At 36.7% G+C, this 16,186-nt stretch overlaps 1 protein-coding gene across 3 annotated transcripts in view; it reads left to right on the forward strand.

The window, feature by feature from the left end:
- Positions 1-16,186, forward strand: part of LOC117424133 (protein shisa-6-like) — a 148,574-nt gene that overhangs the window by 11,227 nt on the left and 121,161 nt on the right. For all 3 annotated transcript variants that reach the window (XM_058992452.1, XM_058992453.1, XM_058992451.1), the window contains exon 4: positions 15,164-15,262. In XM_058992452.1, the coding sequence (XP_058848435.1) occupies positions 15,164-15,262 (99 nt within the window). The remainder of the gene's footprint in view (positions 1-15,163; positions 15,263-16,186) is intronic.

The raw sequence follows: 16,186 nt of genomic DNA on the forward strand, positions 1-16,186 counted from the left end.
ACAGCACTGATATAAAAAGAGTGGGGGGTTACCATAGCAACAGTTACTATTTTGAAAAAAAAAAAGCTTCTGAAGTGACCATCTGTCACAAAGACGGCTGCACTGGGTGACGTCAGACCAGAAACAGGAAGTAACACACAGAGACTTGGGGTTTTGATGGAGCTGAGCACGTGATCGCGCTCAGCATTTAATAATTAAACAGAACAGAAAATAAAAAGGTTTGAACACAAAACACAGGACACGGCACTCGTTGCCAAAACAAAAAGACAAACAAAACAAACTGCTTATTACTTTTTACAATTTATTACCTCCGTCTCCTATCTCGTTCTCCACTCACCGAACACACCACCCCCAGTGAGTGAAAACATGCTGCTTTTATGCAGTTGTACCGAGACTCGATTGCTAGTCAATCATTCAATTGGAATCTCGGTACAACTGCACGTGAATTAATTAAGTGTACTCCCGTGACCACACATTACATTTTAACCAGCACGTGAAGTGATTTGTGCCATCTTCGTGCCTAAATACAAATCTACATTTTTAAATCACTCGTGTTACACAGACCCATTTATATCCCGTGTACCAATGACTATACACCAACATTAACACACAACACGCAACATATAACAGAAAATACACACAGGGGCGGGCACTTTGTCACACCATCATATGGGGATTATATATCAAGAAGAGCAGGGGTTCCCTTTCCCTTCTACTGTATTTCACAGGATTATCTCAAAGTTTGGTATCAAGTGAAACATAAGTTTGATATAGAGGCAACATGTAAGTGGTAAGGGCATTCAGAGGTTTTCAAGATGCACAGTAATATTCACTTAAACAAGTGAGATCCATTAATACAGACTAGTTGAAATGCATTTTATAAAATGTGATCTGAGACTTTTTGCAGTATCATTGTACACTCAAGCCAAGCCTCTGTATATTTTGAGCTTCCATGACTGAACTTTTAAAATGAGATTAAGGATCAGAGGCAATATCCTTTATGTATTGGGGAAACAATTATCTTGTGCGGGAGTAGTTTATTTACATACCACAGAATGCATGTCAGGATTTTCATTTGCATAGTAACCACTTCCTCTGCTGTAATGACACATTGGTATCGTCATGAATAAAAAACCCTCATGCTGTGTCCGATAGTGGCAAATATGTTGTTTGATTCAATGGACTCTTCTCTCTGTACCGCATGACCTCTTCCATATTTTTGTTATCTTGTTTTGCTTTCCTCCTGTTTCATCTTTTTTTTAAAAGCTAGACATTCTATCTGAATGTTCTGTGGTCAACTACTGTGTGGTATTTGTAGATGAAAGTTCTGAGGTTTCTAATTATATATGGCCTTGTTGTTCTGTGAACTTTTGTCTTCCTTTTAAAGACCCATAATGATAAGGGATTGTGATTTGGAAGTAATAAGATCCGTCTGTGCCCTCTTCCGAGCTTTTGTTTTGTCTCATAGGAAATCATTAATTATTGCACTTTTTCACTTGTTTCATTTATTGAATTCTTATTTGTTTTCAGACATCTAAAAGAACTGCGGTGTTCTGCGGTATATCGATACCTACAGTATATCATGATACCAAAATCCTACGATGCCTAATAATCGGGGTAAAATAAAAATATATATTTTTTAGCTTTTAAAACAAAACTCAGTAATTGTGTGCTTTAAAAACAATATGAACTAAGCTTAGCGGAAGTGACCAAAATTTAATTAGTGCAGCAGTCATGGCGAATGCCGGAGAGAAGTTTGATGTGGGACTATTTTGGATTTCAGCCAGAGGACAACAGCAATCTGGTTGAAGGCGGTCAATGTCAAAAGTGTTTTAAAGATAAATAAATGAAAAACAAAGGAGGAAATGCCACCAATTATTTAAACATCTTTCAGATTGCCGCCCCGATCTCTTTGCCGAATTTTACTTTGACTAGTTTCTTCCGTTCTTTTAGTTTAAGTAAGTAAATCCCAGTGCATATTACTTATAAACAAGTCACAGCAAAGATAACACATAAAACAGGAATGCGCTAGAAGCTGATCAAAAGGGAGTTCATTGATGCTTGTTTATTTCGTCATTACAGTGCATTTGCTAGAAAGTGCAAAAAATTTGCCGACGTGTCATTAAAACTCTATCGCATGTCAACAATGTTAACGACATTTTTATATTCTTTGGATTTTGTGTTAATCTGTACTTTATGTGCATGTAATGTGATAGCTGTGAAAGTCCTGTGTTTTTAATTGCATGCATGAGTGGTGGAAAGACCAGCATGAATACAGACTTCATTGCCAGCAGATCACTTTCCCTAACACAGTGGTTTTCTGGTTTTCTGGTTTTCATTCCAACAGCTCTCAAGTACTTAACTAAGCCCTTAATTGGACTAATAATTAGCTTATTTAGACCTTTTTAATTGTTCTCAGCTCCTAAAAAGTTGCAGATTTCAAGTTATTTATAACATTTTATAGTTACGGTGAAATCTCCAACTGTTTAAGAGCTGAAAACGATTAAAAAGGCCTAATTAAGCAATTAAGGGTTTAGTTAAGTAATTGAGAGCTCATTTGGAATGAAAGCCAGCAGACACAGGGGTCCCCGAGGACAGGGGTTGAGAAGCACTGCCCAAACAGGATCAATGTGACGCTTCACCAGCAGAGGAAAGCACAGGACCTAAAGCTTCCGAGTCACCCTGCAAAGGGCATTTAGTGCAGGCGGCTACAGGTTCAGCATGAAAGCAATAAAACATACTTACAGTTTATTATAGTAGTCATAGTGGTTGTCTTTTGTCTAATTCACTTTCTTTGCAAGATTTTTAACAACCAAACGACCATGATGGGCTGAATGGCCTCCTCTCGCTAGTAAAATGTCTTATGTTCTTATTTAAGGTACACTGGGGTGTTGTTTTGACAGAGACATTTGGCTTGAACACGCTTAAACAGAATTCTGTTCTAATAGCACGTAAGAGGAAGGAAGTCTACATTAGTGGCCCGTTTGTTTTAGAAATGTAGCATTGAACATTATGCTTAACTTTTAATTTTTCACTATTGAATTGCGCATGTTAGAAGCATTTTCAGTAAAGCAGTTATTTGCCAGAAATACTAGTTTAGCATTATAATGTTTACTTGTTTTACTTTTTAAAAGATTTGAACAGTATATATTCATGGAGGTGTTATATGTTGTAGTGACTTCTTAAGAACATAAGAAATGTTACAAACCCAGAGGAGGTCCATTTGGCTCATATTGCTCATTTGGTTGTTTATTGATCCAAGCAAGAACCTCATCAAGCCATATATATATAACGCCAGTTCCCTTTTTTATGTAAGAAATAAAGAAAATGGTGTATTTTACGCTAAGTGTTGCGCTTTCTTATTTGAATTTTATAGTCGGTGGCAATGACCTTGAATACACTGGAACTTGTTTTCAGCAGAAAAATATATATAAGGAATTTGGCAGTCATTTAACATGTAATGTTGCGATAGTATCGAATATTGTGATACTGTGCATGGTATTGTATCGATACTCCGTAAATGAGGTATTACAGACAACTATTGTGTACAGCGTCTTGGCAAGTTGCATTGCCCAAATCTATAAGCAGATAATTAAACATAGACGGTTCTCTTGTTTACCTGTGTTGCTGCCCGACAGCTCTGGGATTTGCCATTGACCATTGACCACTTGATCTGCCAGAATCTGCTGTCTCTGTCAACAAACAGAAAATCTTGTTGCATACCAGCCTTTTTCTGTTATTTGCTCAATAGCACACAAAGCTATGAGCCTCATTTAATTACATGTATTTAAGTAATTCAACTGAGTAGAGGTCATTGCTGTCTCTCTGTTTTTTTTAAAAGCTAAACATTCTGTTTGAATGTTTTGTGGTCGTCTCCTGTTTGGTAGTACCTTCTTGCTTTTTGAATAGGGGATGGAAATTCTGATGTTTCCAATTGCGATTATACATCCAAAATATTTGTATTTCTCAGAAAGCAACACCTATTTCTCAAATTTTCTATTTGGTACTCACATGGTGTAATACCACTTTTGGCAGCGCCTCTGGACAAAATAAATGTACAATAAATGTTCTGGAACATAAATCTGTGCAATAATCATTGATTTAATATGACATTTGAGACAGGAAATAACACCAAAATCAATAGATTTTATTTAACAATCCCTTTACTTTGATTTAAGCATGTGCTACAATCTAAACACTAAAAAAACATGGATCGTATCCATGGCGGCTTAATCCGTACACTTGATTTTTTCAAATAAAAAAAAATCCCTAGTAGGAAAACAATGTTTCCCACAGTATCTACATTATAATTGCATCTGTTCCATAATTTGTTTTTCTCCTAAACTGTTTCATGCTTAACACTTTTGCATGTGTTCAAAATCTGACAAAACAAAACAGTTGTAGGAATCATTAATGTTCTCCTACTAACCACCAGCAATCTTCTGATTTGTCCAAATTAAATGTTTATAGAACTAATTACATTGCTACATCATATATTAGGATCTACTGTCTCATCCTGACACTTTCTCATTTATAATGAACACCACATGTTAGAATTGAACATAATCTTTAACATCACGGCAATAGCAGGCTGATCCTGTGCTGACTTGTTAGCAATGGCTGTAGATATGAATTTTGCATGAACTAAAATAAAAAAAGGTTACCAAGGGTTGTCTCCTCCAGATATAGTTTGTGTAATATATGACCCCCTACATCAAAATCATTGGCAGTTTCATTTTACAGCCAGAACTGTGAAAAAGACACTGACAAATCGGATACAAAGCTCTACATTTTCATTTGTATAAAGGCTTGATCATTGATTGTTCATACAGTATATGCCATTTGGTAGTCAATAGCAAATATCTGCTGCCTGTTTGACAATCAATGAAAACTAACATCAGTGAAGTCACTTTCCAAATCTGCATTGCAGATTATTTTTTCTAGACCAGCCAGAGCGTCTGGCAGATATAGATACACGTTCTGATTAGAACAATTAAATATCCATGAGATACAACCCCAGTCTCATATTGTATTTAAGGGGTCATCGAGCCATCCAGAGATTGAGTTTCTTGTGTACTGCAGCACACCACAATCAATCTCTATTCGTGACCTGAACCTTGAATCACTGAGTCTCTCTTATTCAGTATGGTTGTCACCTGCTTCGTAAATCATATTCATAATGATCACAGTACCTCAGGCAATTCTTGGAATTTGAAACATGGACTGTAAAACAGAGAGGTAGGGTTATTCTATTTTAAAATTATATTAGACAAAACCAGAACTTGTTAGTAGTCAATTGACTTGTCTGGTTTTTAGATCTTGTAGGCAAAGATTTTCAGCTATTAACACTAGAATGACCTTGTTTATAGGCATACCTAGAACAACCATGACTGGTCAATTTGACCGGCGTATTAAAAACAACATAAATATTATAATGAAGGGACAAACAATTGAATATAAGTCGTAGTTTTATTCAGGAACGTCATATAAAGCATCAACACAACGAAACATTGTAAATAAACTGACATTTGAACAGAAATCTGTTTATATACAGACATATTACATAACGCGCATCCTCAAAAAATGGTAAAAAGTGAAATAAACAAATATTTGAAAATAAATTGGTGTATATAGAGGTATATCATGTACATACAAAACTGTACAACTAAAATGATGTAAATAAGTATAATTCTTTTTTTAATATACAGGTTTATATTGCCTACATAACAAAGCACAACCAAAGCTATGCATTTATATACAGACATACTATAATCGAAATTACATGAATAAGTAAATATTTGAACATGATGGGCTTCATTTACAATTGTTTACAAAGTCTAAGTGCTGGCACAGGTCACGCATATCCTGCGCTTTTCAAAATATGCAGTGCACTTACCGCATTGTCCATCTTTGCTGCATCCGAATCTTTCCTGTCCTGCTTCTTCAGCGATCCATTTGCAATGTGTATTGGGGTAACACTGAATTTCTTAGAAAAACATGTGACTTATAGTAACCAGTGCAGAGAGACAGCCTGGTGCCGTGAGCTGTCAAGGCTGATTGATGGGCTATCAGAGGCTCATTAGGCGCATTTACACTGCCATTTCTGATCCGGATCAAATGCATTTGATCCTGCTCAGAAATGGCAGTGTAAACGCGTGGCGATCGGATCAAATGTACCTCTCGGGGAGATGGTACAGATCAGGATTAAATGCATCGGTAGCATTTGATCTTGTCAGTGTAAACGCTCGACTGGCTCAAGTTCTGACATGCACGGCGGTGCAGTGACGTCCTTTTGTTTTGAAGGCGGGCGCCAGAGTGAAACATTCCCTCCAGCATATATGCTTACATACGAATCTAGCAATAAATAGTAAAATAGTACTTAAATAGTAGTTCGAAGTAAATAAATTATCCATTACCCTAACAGTTTTATAAAGCTGGTACCGGCACTCTTTCCATTCTGGAATCGTATTATGCAAATAATAAGCGTTTTTATTATTGCTTGCGTTATACTACAAAACATTATTACTAACAAAAGATATTATCACAAGAGTGATCTGCAGTGAAAAAAAACAAGTACTGGGTTGCATTTTGTCTTAATTGTGTGTAATTTGCGATTAACATTTCAATTTAATCCGACCACATTTAATTCTCACAGTCAAAAATCAATAGAAACTTTCTTTCACAGCACAAAAGTTTATATGGGAGTAATTTCTTTGTTAGCATCTTTTTAAAACATGTATTTTGATGTCTTACATTTTTCCAGGACTTTCGTTTTTGTTTTATTATCCCGCCAACACACTTTGCCCCCCCCCCCCCCACACACATTTTCCCCCCAATGAACTATACATAACATATGTAAAATAACTAATAAAATCTTACACTGTAAGTGCACAAGTTGCAAGTGCATAAGCTGATTCTGCTCAAATTGCTGTGTAAACGCAACACCACTAATCATGATCAAATGTGCGGATACATTTGATCCAGATCAGAAATGGCAGTGTAAATGGGCCTACTGAAACAATAGAAATGTCAACAGACCGCTCACTTGAGGAATGCAGACTGATATAATCAAATTTCAATACAGCTGCAAGTTCGGACTGAGTAACACAAATAACACCGCAACATTTCATTGTTATAATATGTATCGGTCAATTTGACCCCTCCTGGTCGGAATAGGTATGACAGTATTTTATCTCGCTAATGTTTGCAGCTAAGCGATCCTTTCTTTGTCAGGGTAATTAGTACATATATTTAGGAAAAGTCAGGAAAGCACAGCTCCTTATCTTAAACACACGCACAGCAATTTAAATTTAAATTCCAAAAACAGTCAAAATGACCACCTTGGTTGTTCTAGTGTTAAAACTATACTTGAGAGTCATTATTTCGAAGGATTCCAAATTCCAAGCACGAGTTTCTGCACACCTCTAGTATTTTATACAAATTCAGGTCACTCTCCTGTGTTACTTTTGGATGGGCACACAAAGCTGATATCTTAGAAGCATCTTAAAATGCAACGTTTACATATATAACTAAATAAAATGAATTTATATAAAGAAAAGATCAATTAATATAATTTATTCCTGACAAAGACTGATCTCATCTTAAATCAGCTTGTTATTTATAATTCAGATTATATGTCTCTGCTGTTCACTTTCCTTGGGATTCCGAATCTTGTTACCCAGTGATAAAACAATATTGCATAGTAAGGCTGGAGTGATGCATCGATCCATCGTATCCATTGTATCATATTGTTTTTTTGTGTCTGTGTGTCACTTACCACTTCCTCTTCCTGCTTGAGTTTTGACTAGTTTTACATTCACACCTCTTTCATGTAATGTAAGGTTATTGTATTTGATTTTATACCACTACACATAAATGAATGGTGGAAAAGCAACACAGATCGCTTACCAAAAGTATCTCACTTGGCAAGAAGCATCTTAATAAGCATCCCAGCAATGTTTGTCCTCAGCAAGCGTACCTCTTTAAAAATAATATGAATGCTATCCTGTTCCTTTACAAAAAAACTAAATATAAGCAGTGGACACTAAGATACAGGACCGTTTTTTGTAAATAAGTTATGTTGTTGTCAGAGATGAACCATCTGTTTCTGGGATTTACTTGTTTATTCAGTGACTTATTTTCATGCTTTTACCACCACATGACATTGCAATCAAGATACAAATAAGGGAAGATATGTTTTAGAGGAGTTATGCATTAATCCCATCTTATTTAATTGACGTAATAGTTTTAAAAAATGTAGTAGCTATTCAGTGTATTATAAGAAGCTCTAAATGTATCACTTGACACATATGCATTAAAACTGTTGTGATTGGCATGCCAGTAAATGAGGATAACATATTATTTAATGGGCATAAATCACAAAACTGGCAACTGATTTGTAATTCTAAAGTAGAACAAAAAAGCTTTGTAATTAATATGCAAACTGTAGCAATTACTAATATGAGCTAGTTAAGTCTACATCTGTGTCAACGCTCAGTGTTCAGAAGGCCTCATTTAAATATCCCAGATGTTAGTTCTCATTATTATCATTTTCAGTGAGGCAGCAGTATGGCTCCTTGGTAAGGGGGTTAGAGCTTCTGAGCAGACTATAAACTAGCTCTTTAGAGAAGGTACCGTTGGCCAATTACGGCAGACAGCCTTGGAAAATGAGGTGAGGGCTGCTTGGCCATCACGGAAACGGTTAGTTTAGCAGCCTATCGGTCGATCTTCTGCCCTTTGCGTGTTTAGTATTCATTTCGCTCACAACTGCTAGTTCCGCTCTCTTCCCTCATGAAGTTTATTATATGTGATTGACTGAACAAATAGAAGTTATCAGGCAGTTCTGAGTAAATGTGAAGAGTTGCGTGTGCACTTCATAGCTTTAATGAGAGCACCTCTGCATTCCTAACAGAGTTACTGTAGCAGTTAGGATGGAATCACAGTTGGGTAACAGCAGTAGTGTGGTACGGCTCTTATTCTGAATATCTAGATCCCATCTGCAATTTGAGTAATGTTAAGGTACAAAAATTCTTTATAGGGATATCAAATGTACTGTACTGAAGGTGGTACAAGAAAATATTTTGCCGTTATACCCACTTATATACATATTGTATATCTTAGTTATAATGTCTAGGCTAAATGCTAGGGCTGATGAAAAAGGCTTGCTTGAATAAGGAGCTAATCAGATATTGACATGAATCCTAATGAAATGTAAAAGGATTATCTGTTATTATTAATATGATTTATTATTTATATCAATAATGCTTGGGTTTTCTTGATAAATGGATACTATAATTGTGTATTCCAGCAGAAAAAAATGTTCTGGGAACTCCTCATGTGGGGAAGTGAGGTGATAATTCAATACAAGCAACAGAACCCAGTTATTTAAATGACATTTTAAGCTATTTTCTCTTTAACATGTATATTTGAAAATCATTACTGTACAGTATGTTTGGCTGACAAACCCCTCATCTAATGATCCAATGATCATCCAGTTCGGACAGTTAAACTTTGGTATAAGTTTTTCTTTTCTCAGCAAGACTGGAGATTTACTTTATGATGGAGCAAGATTGCTTATTGATTGAGTCATATTGCATTCCAGCTTTAAATGTGTTTGAAGCCTGGAAAGGTTTATAATGATGTTCCATGTGTAGGATTGATAGAACTGGAGGATAACAAGGCACGTTTGTGGAGTCATCTCCTCATTCTCTTTTCTGCTGACCTATTTTTGGTGCAGTTGCTTCCAAATGGTTGTTCAGATACTGTATAATAGCATATGCTGGTTGAGAATGTGGACTGTAGGCAGGCCACATGCATCCATATACAGTGTGATTGGAAAGAAGTACTCTAGACTCTTTGGTAAATGAATGGACGCACACAGACACTTGAGTAGTGTGGAGAAAAGCAAAAGAGAGATTAAAGAAGGAAATAAGATTTGTCATTAAATTTAAGTTTTTATTTGGTACAGTTGTCCCGCGTTATACCGCCCCCCTTTATAATGCCACCCCCGCATACTGCCCGCTATTATCTCTGAACAAATGTCACCAATATAAAAACAGTTTTATATTTACCCGTTATATTGCCACCCTGCTGTCCGCCGACCGCCAACTTCCCCAGCCAAGCAAACGTAAATATAAGCATTGCGGTTTCCCTCATTGTAGTGCCAGCGAAATAATCATGGACAATTAAAACAAAGTTATGCAGTTAACCTTTGACTTGCTTTCCCAATTTGTTGTTAACTGAACGTTCATACCAATGTCATCAGCACTCCTGCTCCCAAAGCAAAACAGAAAGTACAAAATGGTGAGTTGACCCTACATTTAACACCAGAGCAAAAGAAAAAAATATGCATGTATGCATCTGAAAATAAGAAAGCAAGTTAGCAGGACATTGCAAATGTTTTCTCACCTAAGTGAGGCAATACTGTTAATCGAAGGGCAATCGGAGACATAATGGATAAAAACAAATGGCTTACCTTAATGGAACAGGTTGTTGTTTAACCTGAAACTGGCTTCATGCAGTCTAAAATAAGTGACTTTTATAAACCACAGTAAATGTTTAAAAAAAAAAAAAAAAAAGTACGGTAAGAGATTTGTTTGTTTACATGCAAGTTTTTTCACAAATGAAGGCTCACTTAAACTAAAGCTATAGTTTTATAAACAGCAGAATAGTTTTTCTTTTGTTTTACTTTTCGTTTAAAAAAAGTGTTTGCCTGTACATTTCAACGTTTTTTTTAACTGCTTAAAAAAGAATGCTGTTGAGCTTAAATTGCTTTGTAAAATAAATAGATGGAATCATTCAATCATTCGGGGATAGTATTCAGCAGGCTTACAGAAAATGGTACACTTTTTATGGAACTGTTGTTTGGGTGATTTGACACTAAATTAGTTTTTATTTTTTTATTTTTTTAAGTATAAACTGTTCCTCAAAAGTAACCATGTATGTTTCGTACAGATGGGAAAAGATGATAAAACGTCACTAGTAGACCTACTGTTATGTTAAGAACTAGTACTGTAATTTTAAAAAAGATTAATGTTTTATTAAAATGGCCTGGAGATACTATAACTGTGTAACTAAAAAAATAAAATGTTTTAATTTATTGCAAACATAGTAGGTTGTCTATTTTTTTTTTTTTTTTGACCCTCACCATAACGCCTCCCTCGCTTATTGCCCGTTTTTGCCCATGGCCCTTACCTGACGGTATAAAGAGGGTTGACTGTATTTCTAAATTCAAAGGTGTCCCACAGCCATTATGAGCAAATATATCATTTTTTAGATGTCAATCTCACTATAGTGCTGTTTTTATTCACATTGCTGTGTGTATAAGAATACTTTAAACTTTAGCAACTACATTCTTCTCATAAAAGGATCTTGCAGGATTTAACACGAGATCCCTTTAGTGCATAGAGACGGCTTAGTGAAGAAAGAATGACAAATTAGAATCTGCCAAAAAATGGACGGGAAAACCAAAGAAAACAAATTACCTCCGTGGGCAGTGGATTAGCAGCTGCCAATGTAGGTGATAACATGGGATTCTGATTGGGTTACATACTAAAACTTGGAAGACAACCAGATGCAGTGATGAGGTGAAATTAAACTAGTGCAGAGCACCCTAAAAGGGTAGCTGCTTTTTATTAGGACACTTGCAACAAGTATTAATGAAGTGGGAAAAGCTTTATACACTATAGAACACCACTTTCCTGGAGTATGTTAAGAAGCAATATCAATGCCCTCAGAGTTGGGTGCTTGTACTAAGGGATGTATCATTATTATTTGGTACCTGGCAGAGAGGTGGTGCATGGTGGCTTTTTGCCCAGAAATACCAGCCTGGCAACAGTTCTTAGACATTTAACTTTTTCTTATTCTGTGCCAGTATGACCTTTGAAGTACAATGGCCCTTCCAATCCATCACAGATGATACATTTTTTATGTGTAGTCTAAGCCAATGGTGCACAGAGTGTGAGACTCAGTAAGGGGGGCGCAACTATGACTAAAGGGGCATTTATGTAAAAATTATTATTTTTATTTTTAAAAGGATAGAATTTTTTAAAATAAATATATAAATGACAGCTAATTAGTCCAAGTTCTTACCTTTCAAATGAGCTGTTGACGATCACTGTAGGAGAAATGATGTTTGAAGTGGCGAGTGTCAGTGAAATGGCAGTGAACAGATGGTGGCTTCCATGTATGGAGCGCCAAGTGTAAAAAAACCACCAATATTTTAACAGGTGTTTTTTCCCCGGATTTAATGTAAGTCGCTTATTTTTTCCTAGATTTAACCAAAAGTCCAGATTTAGCTAAATACATAAATTCTAAGAAACACATTTTTAAAAGTTTTGAAATTTGTATATTTATTTAGGCAGGGAAGTGGAGAGATTGGCTCTTGGAAGTGTAAGGTCAGCTCTACAGTATACAATGCCAAATCAAACGCTTCAATGGACAGGGGCTCATTTGCATGTTAGCTTCTTTGTTTTGGCCTCTCAGTCATGCGTGGTGAGGCTGAAACAGGGGACGACCATCTTAGAGCCTGGAGGATGGGCTACCCTCAGCCATGGATTCCCTGAGGTTTCATCCTACCATAAAAAATGTAAAATAATGTGAGTTGGGTTCTTTTCCTTACCTGGGTGCTGAGCGGTTCACATTTAGTTCTGCAGGGAGCGTGGTCAGGCTGGAGAGTCTGGGCTGTTTCCCTCAGTGCAGTCATGCTCTGGGGGGCGGGCCGTGTCTCAGCTGCTTCACTTTCATAGATCTTTTTCCATATTCTTTTGCGGCTCTTTGCGTTAATCATTCATTATTATTTTATCCATTCATGGTTTGGCGGCCTCGTCTTTTGGGGGAGGTGGCCCTACAGGCCACTTCCTATCTGCGGCACTAGGATGCATGATATCGTTTGTGTTTTTCCTTGCCGGCTTCGCTCCGTGGGTTCTCCGTAGCTGTCAAGAACCCACGGACAAGGTGTCCGGACAATTATCATTCATCATTAAACCGTCTGTTCAATTGCAAATCAATAAATCATCACATTGCGGATTCTCCGTTCTGAATTATTTTTTCAGATTTCTTTTTTCAGATTTAATCGTGAACGATAATGTTTTTCAGATTTATCTGTTAGGTAAACGTTGAATCGCCAAGTGTAAAAAAATATATATTTATAGACTGATTTTAAATGTGGAATTTGTGATACACGTTTTCAACATTTATAAATTCTATCTGAAAGTACAAATTCCAAAACTTTTAAGAATGTGTTTGTTAACATTTATGTATTTAGCTAGATCTGAAATTTTGTGGTTAAATCTAGGAAAAAATACACGATTTACATTAAATCCAGAAAAATACAAGTTCTAATGTTTTAATATGTGTGTCAGCTGGGGGGGGGGGGGGGTGGGGGCGCAACAGTAGACTTCTAAAACCATGACTTTACTTTATTTGTGTGGATTAAATAATAGGATTTTCTGATGCCATTAGCTATGTGTCACACAGACATTTGGTCTATTGATTCTAAACAGTTGCAGATCTAAATACTGCCACCATTTAATTATTAAATAATCACCAAACCTGAAGAAAAAAATACACAGAAAACACACTATTTGATACAGTACTTTGGTTTTCACAGTCCTTAATTTTCAATGATTTCAAAATCTACTGAATAGACCCCATTTTCTTTTCCTAGCAAAAAAGAAACTGTAAATCACAGCTCCAAGCAAATGAGGGGTGTTTCAGAGATGTTTATATTTATTTTATTTATTGATGTTTTTATTTGACAGGGACAACGTGCAATTAATAACATTTATGACAGGTCATAAGATGTACTGCACCCAGATTTAGCTATGAGCTCATTTTCATTGACAGTGCCTGGGAAAACACAAAAACAGAAAATAGCACAAATAAAGTAACATATACAGAAGGAATATGATCGAGTGTCAGATAATTGTATAAGAAGGAAAAAGGAAATAGAAACAGAAAAATAAGGATACGGAGATAGAGAAATGGCAGATGAAAAGACAATACATAACAACACAGAAGCATCCCAGAACAGCCCCAATACAGCCAGTGTCCTTTCCTGATGTCCTTACACGATTGCCGCACATGTTGCTGCTCACACCATATATAAGCGTATATACTATATATCCCCAAATCCTCTATTGAAATAATGCCCTCTTATAGTGTAATTGGAATGCAAAACAAGTATCAGATGAGTTGACAACGTAAAGTAATATGGACAAATACAACTCACAGTTAATACTGGGACGGGTCCACTTGACACGCCTGCCCTATTGTCCACCATCCATATTAGTATGGTGTCATCCCACAGACACTAATTAAAGTCTGCCATTGATTAGGTACAGGTAGTGGACAAAAAAATTGAAACACCAATGTAAAGTCACTTAATAGGGCGTTGGGCCACTATGGTATCCCGCTCTGTGGAGTTCTTGGTGGACTGTTTTTGATGAAACTGGCTGCTCGCGCCCCAGGTTGAAATTTGCAGGCAATTGATCTGCAGTTGCTCGCCTGTTTTGCCTTGCACTTCGAATTAATGCACGAATATCACAATCCTGGAATATGTGCTTCCGCCCACTGTTATCCTTTGCTGATGATGTCTTTCCCTCTGAGTTCCATGCCGACATCACCTTAGACACCACTGCTTGTGAAACATCAGCAAGTTGAGCTGTCTTGGTCACTGAAGCTCCTGCCAAACGCGCCCCAACAATCACCCCTCTTTCAAAGTCACTGAGGTCTCCTCTTGCAGCCATGCTAGCCATAAATATAGGCAAACAGGCATGTCCAGCATTTTTATACATGACCCTAAGCATGCTGGGATGTTATTTGCTTAATTAACGCATGAGCCACAGCTGTGTGGACGCCCTTGCTTTCAATATACTTGGTGTCCCTCATTTACCCAGGTGTTTCCTTTTTTTTTGTCCACTACTTATATATTTATTTCAAGGAGAGTAAGCCAATAGGAGATACAGTTTACTTAAAGTGATTTAGTAAAAATCTAAATTCATGTTAGAATGTGTGTCAAATATGTGGAACATTAAAAAAAATCACCCTTAAAATACTGTTATTAAAATTCCATTGCCCTCAAAGGTAAACAATATCACCTCAAAGAGGAGCACTTTTAATCGCAGTGGCTGAATTTTCTACCCATCTCTGCTTGCTTCAAAAGGAGGGCACTACGGGAAGGATAACTTCAGAAGTGGAGGGCCTGATCTGCACAACTTCATCTCATCAGGATTCGTGACGTTAGGAAGGGGGCACCAAAAAGGTACTGTAGATCTTTCTATACCATAAAGAAACAAAATCTTACTCACATACACTAGATTTGTTTTTTTTTTGTTTTTTTTTAAGAAGAATTGGCTTCAGGGAAAAAAAAAATGGACTTGCTGTTCTACCTTGATTGTATATCCTGGTAACATGCTGTAGGGATTCCTTCTGTTGCCAGTTTAGGCATCACTACTCAATATGACGCACAGATCACTATGCAAAGCCTGAAGAAGCATTGGCCCTTTTCCAATCAGTAAGTCTGGTGTGAATGATACAACATACATCGAGTTTAGCACACAGTCTCCAAAGTCCCAGATTTCTCTTCAGATTTTAGCCCATTCTGTCTAGATGGATCTGACAGTTTGAGTCGGAATGTAAAGTCTATCATACAGAGCTGGCTTACATAGAGTCCTAAATGTTGGCACTGGAAACGCAGTAACACATTAAAAAACATAGGCACTGTTATCAAGTAGCACCTAGTTTATTAATTACTGTATGTATCGACATCACAGAGTGATACAATGCTGAATGAATATGCTGAAACCTCACAGCTTTATAGCTGCTCTTAGTTAATTAACTATCTTTATGACATGAGCATGTGGGCTTCAACAGTACCCCTTGTGGGTATTTCATCATTGTGTTCCCCATGTCTTCTGTGCCAATACCAAAATGTAGCACTCTACATCAGTTAGATAAACCACAGCATGTGTGGATATACTCCAGGTCAATTGACTTGATGCTGTTTGATGCCCTGTATATACCATATCATGCATTTTGTTGTTGATAAGAGTGCATAATTGGCTTAATCTCAAACCTTGCTGTTTACACACAACAGTTTTCTGAAAATAGTTCAGTGGCTGTTACAATTATACACAAATAATCTAGTGGTTTTAATTGGTTTTAAACCTGAATGGATATTACAGTG

Source organism: Acipenser ruthenus, chromosome 19, assembly GCF_902713425.1.
Source record: "Acipenser ruthenus chromosome 19, fAciRut3.2 maternal haplotype, whole genome shotgun sequence".
NCBI lineage: Eukaryota > Metazoa > Chordata > Actinopteri > Acipenseriformes > Acipenseridae > Acipenser > Acipenser ruthenus.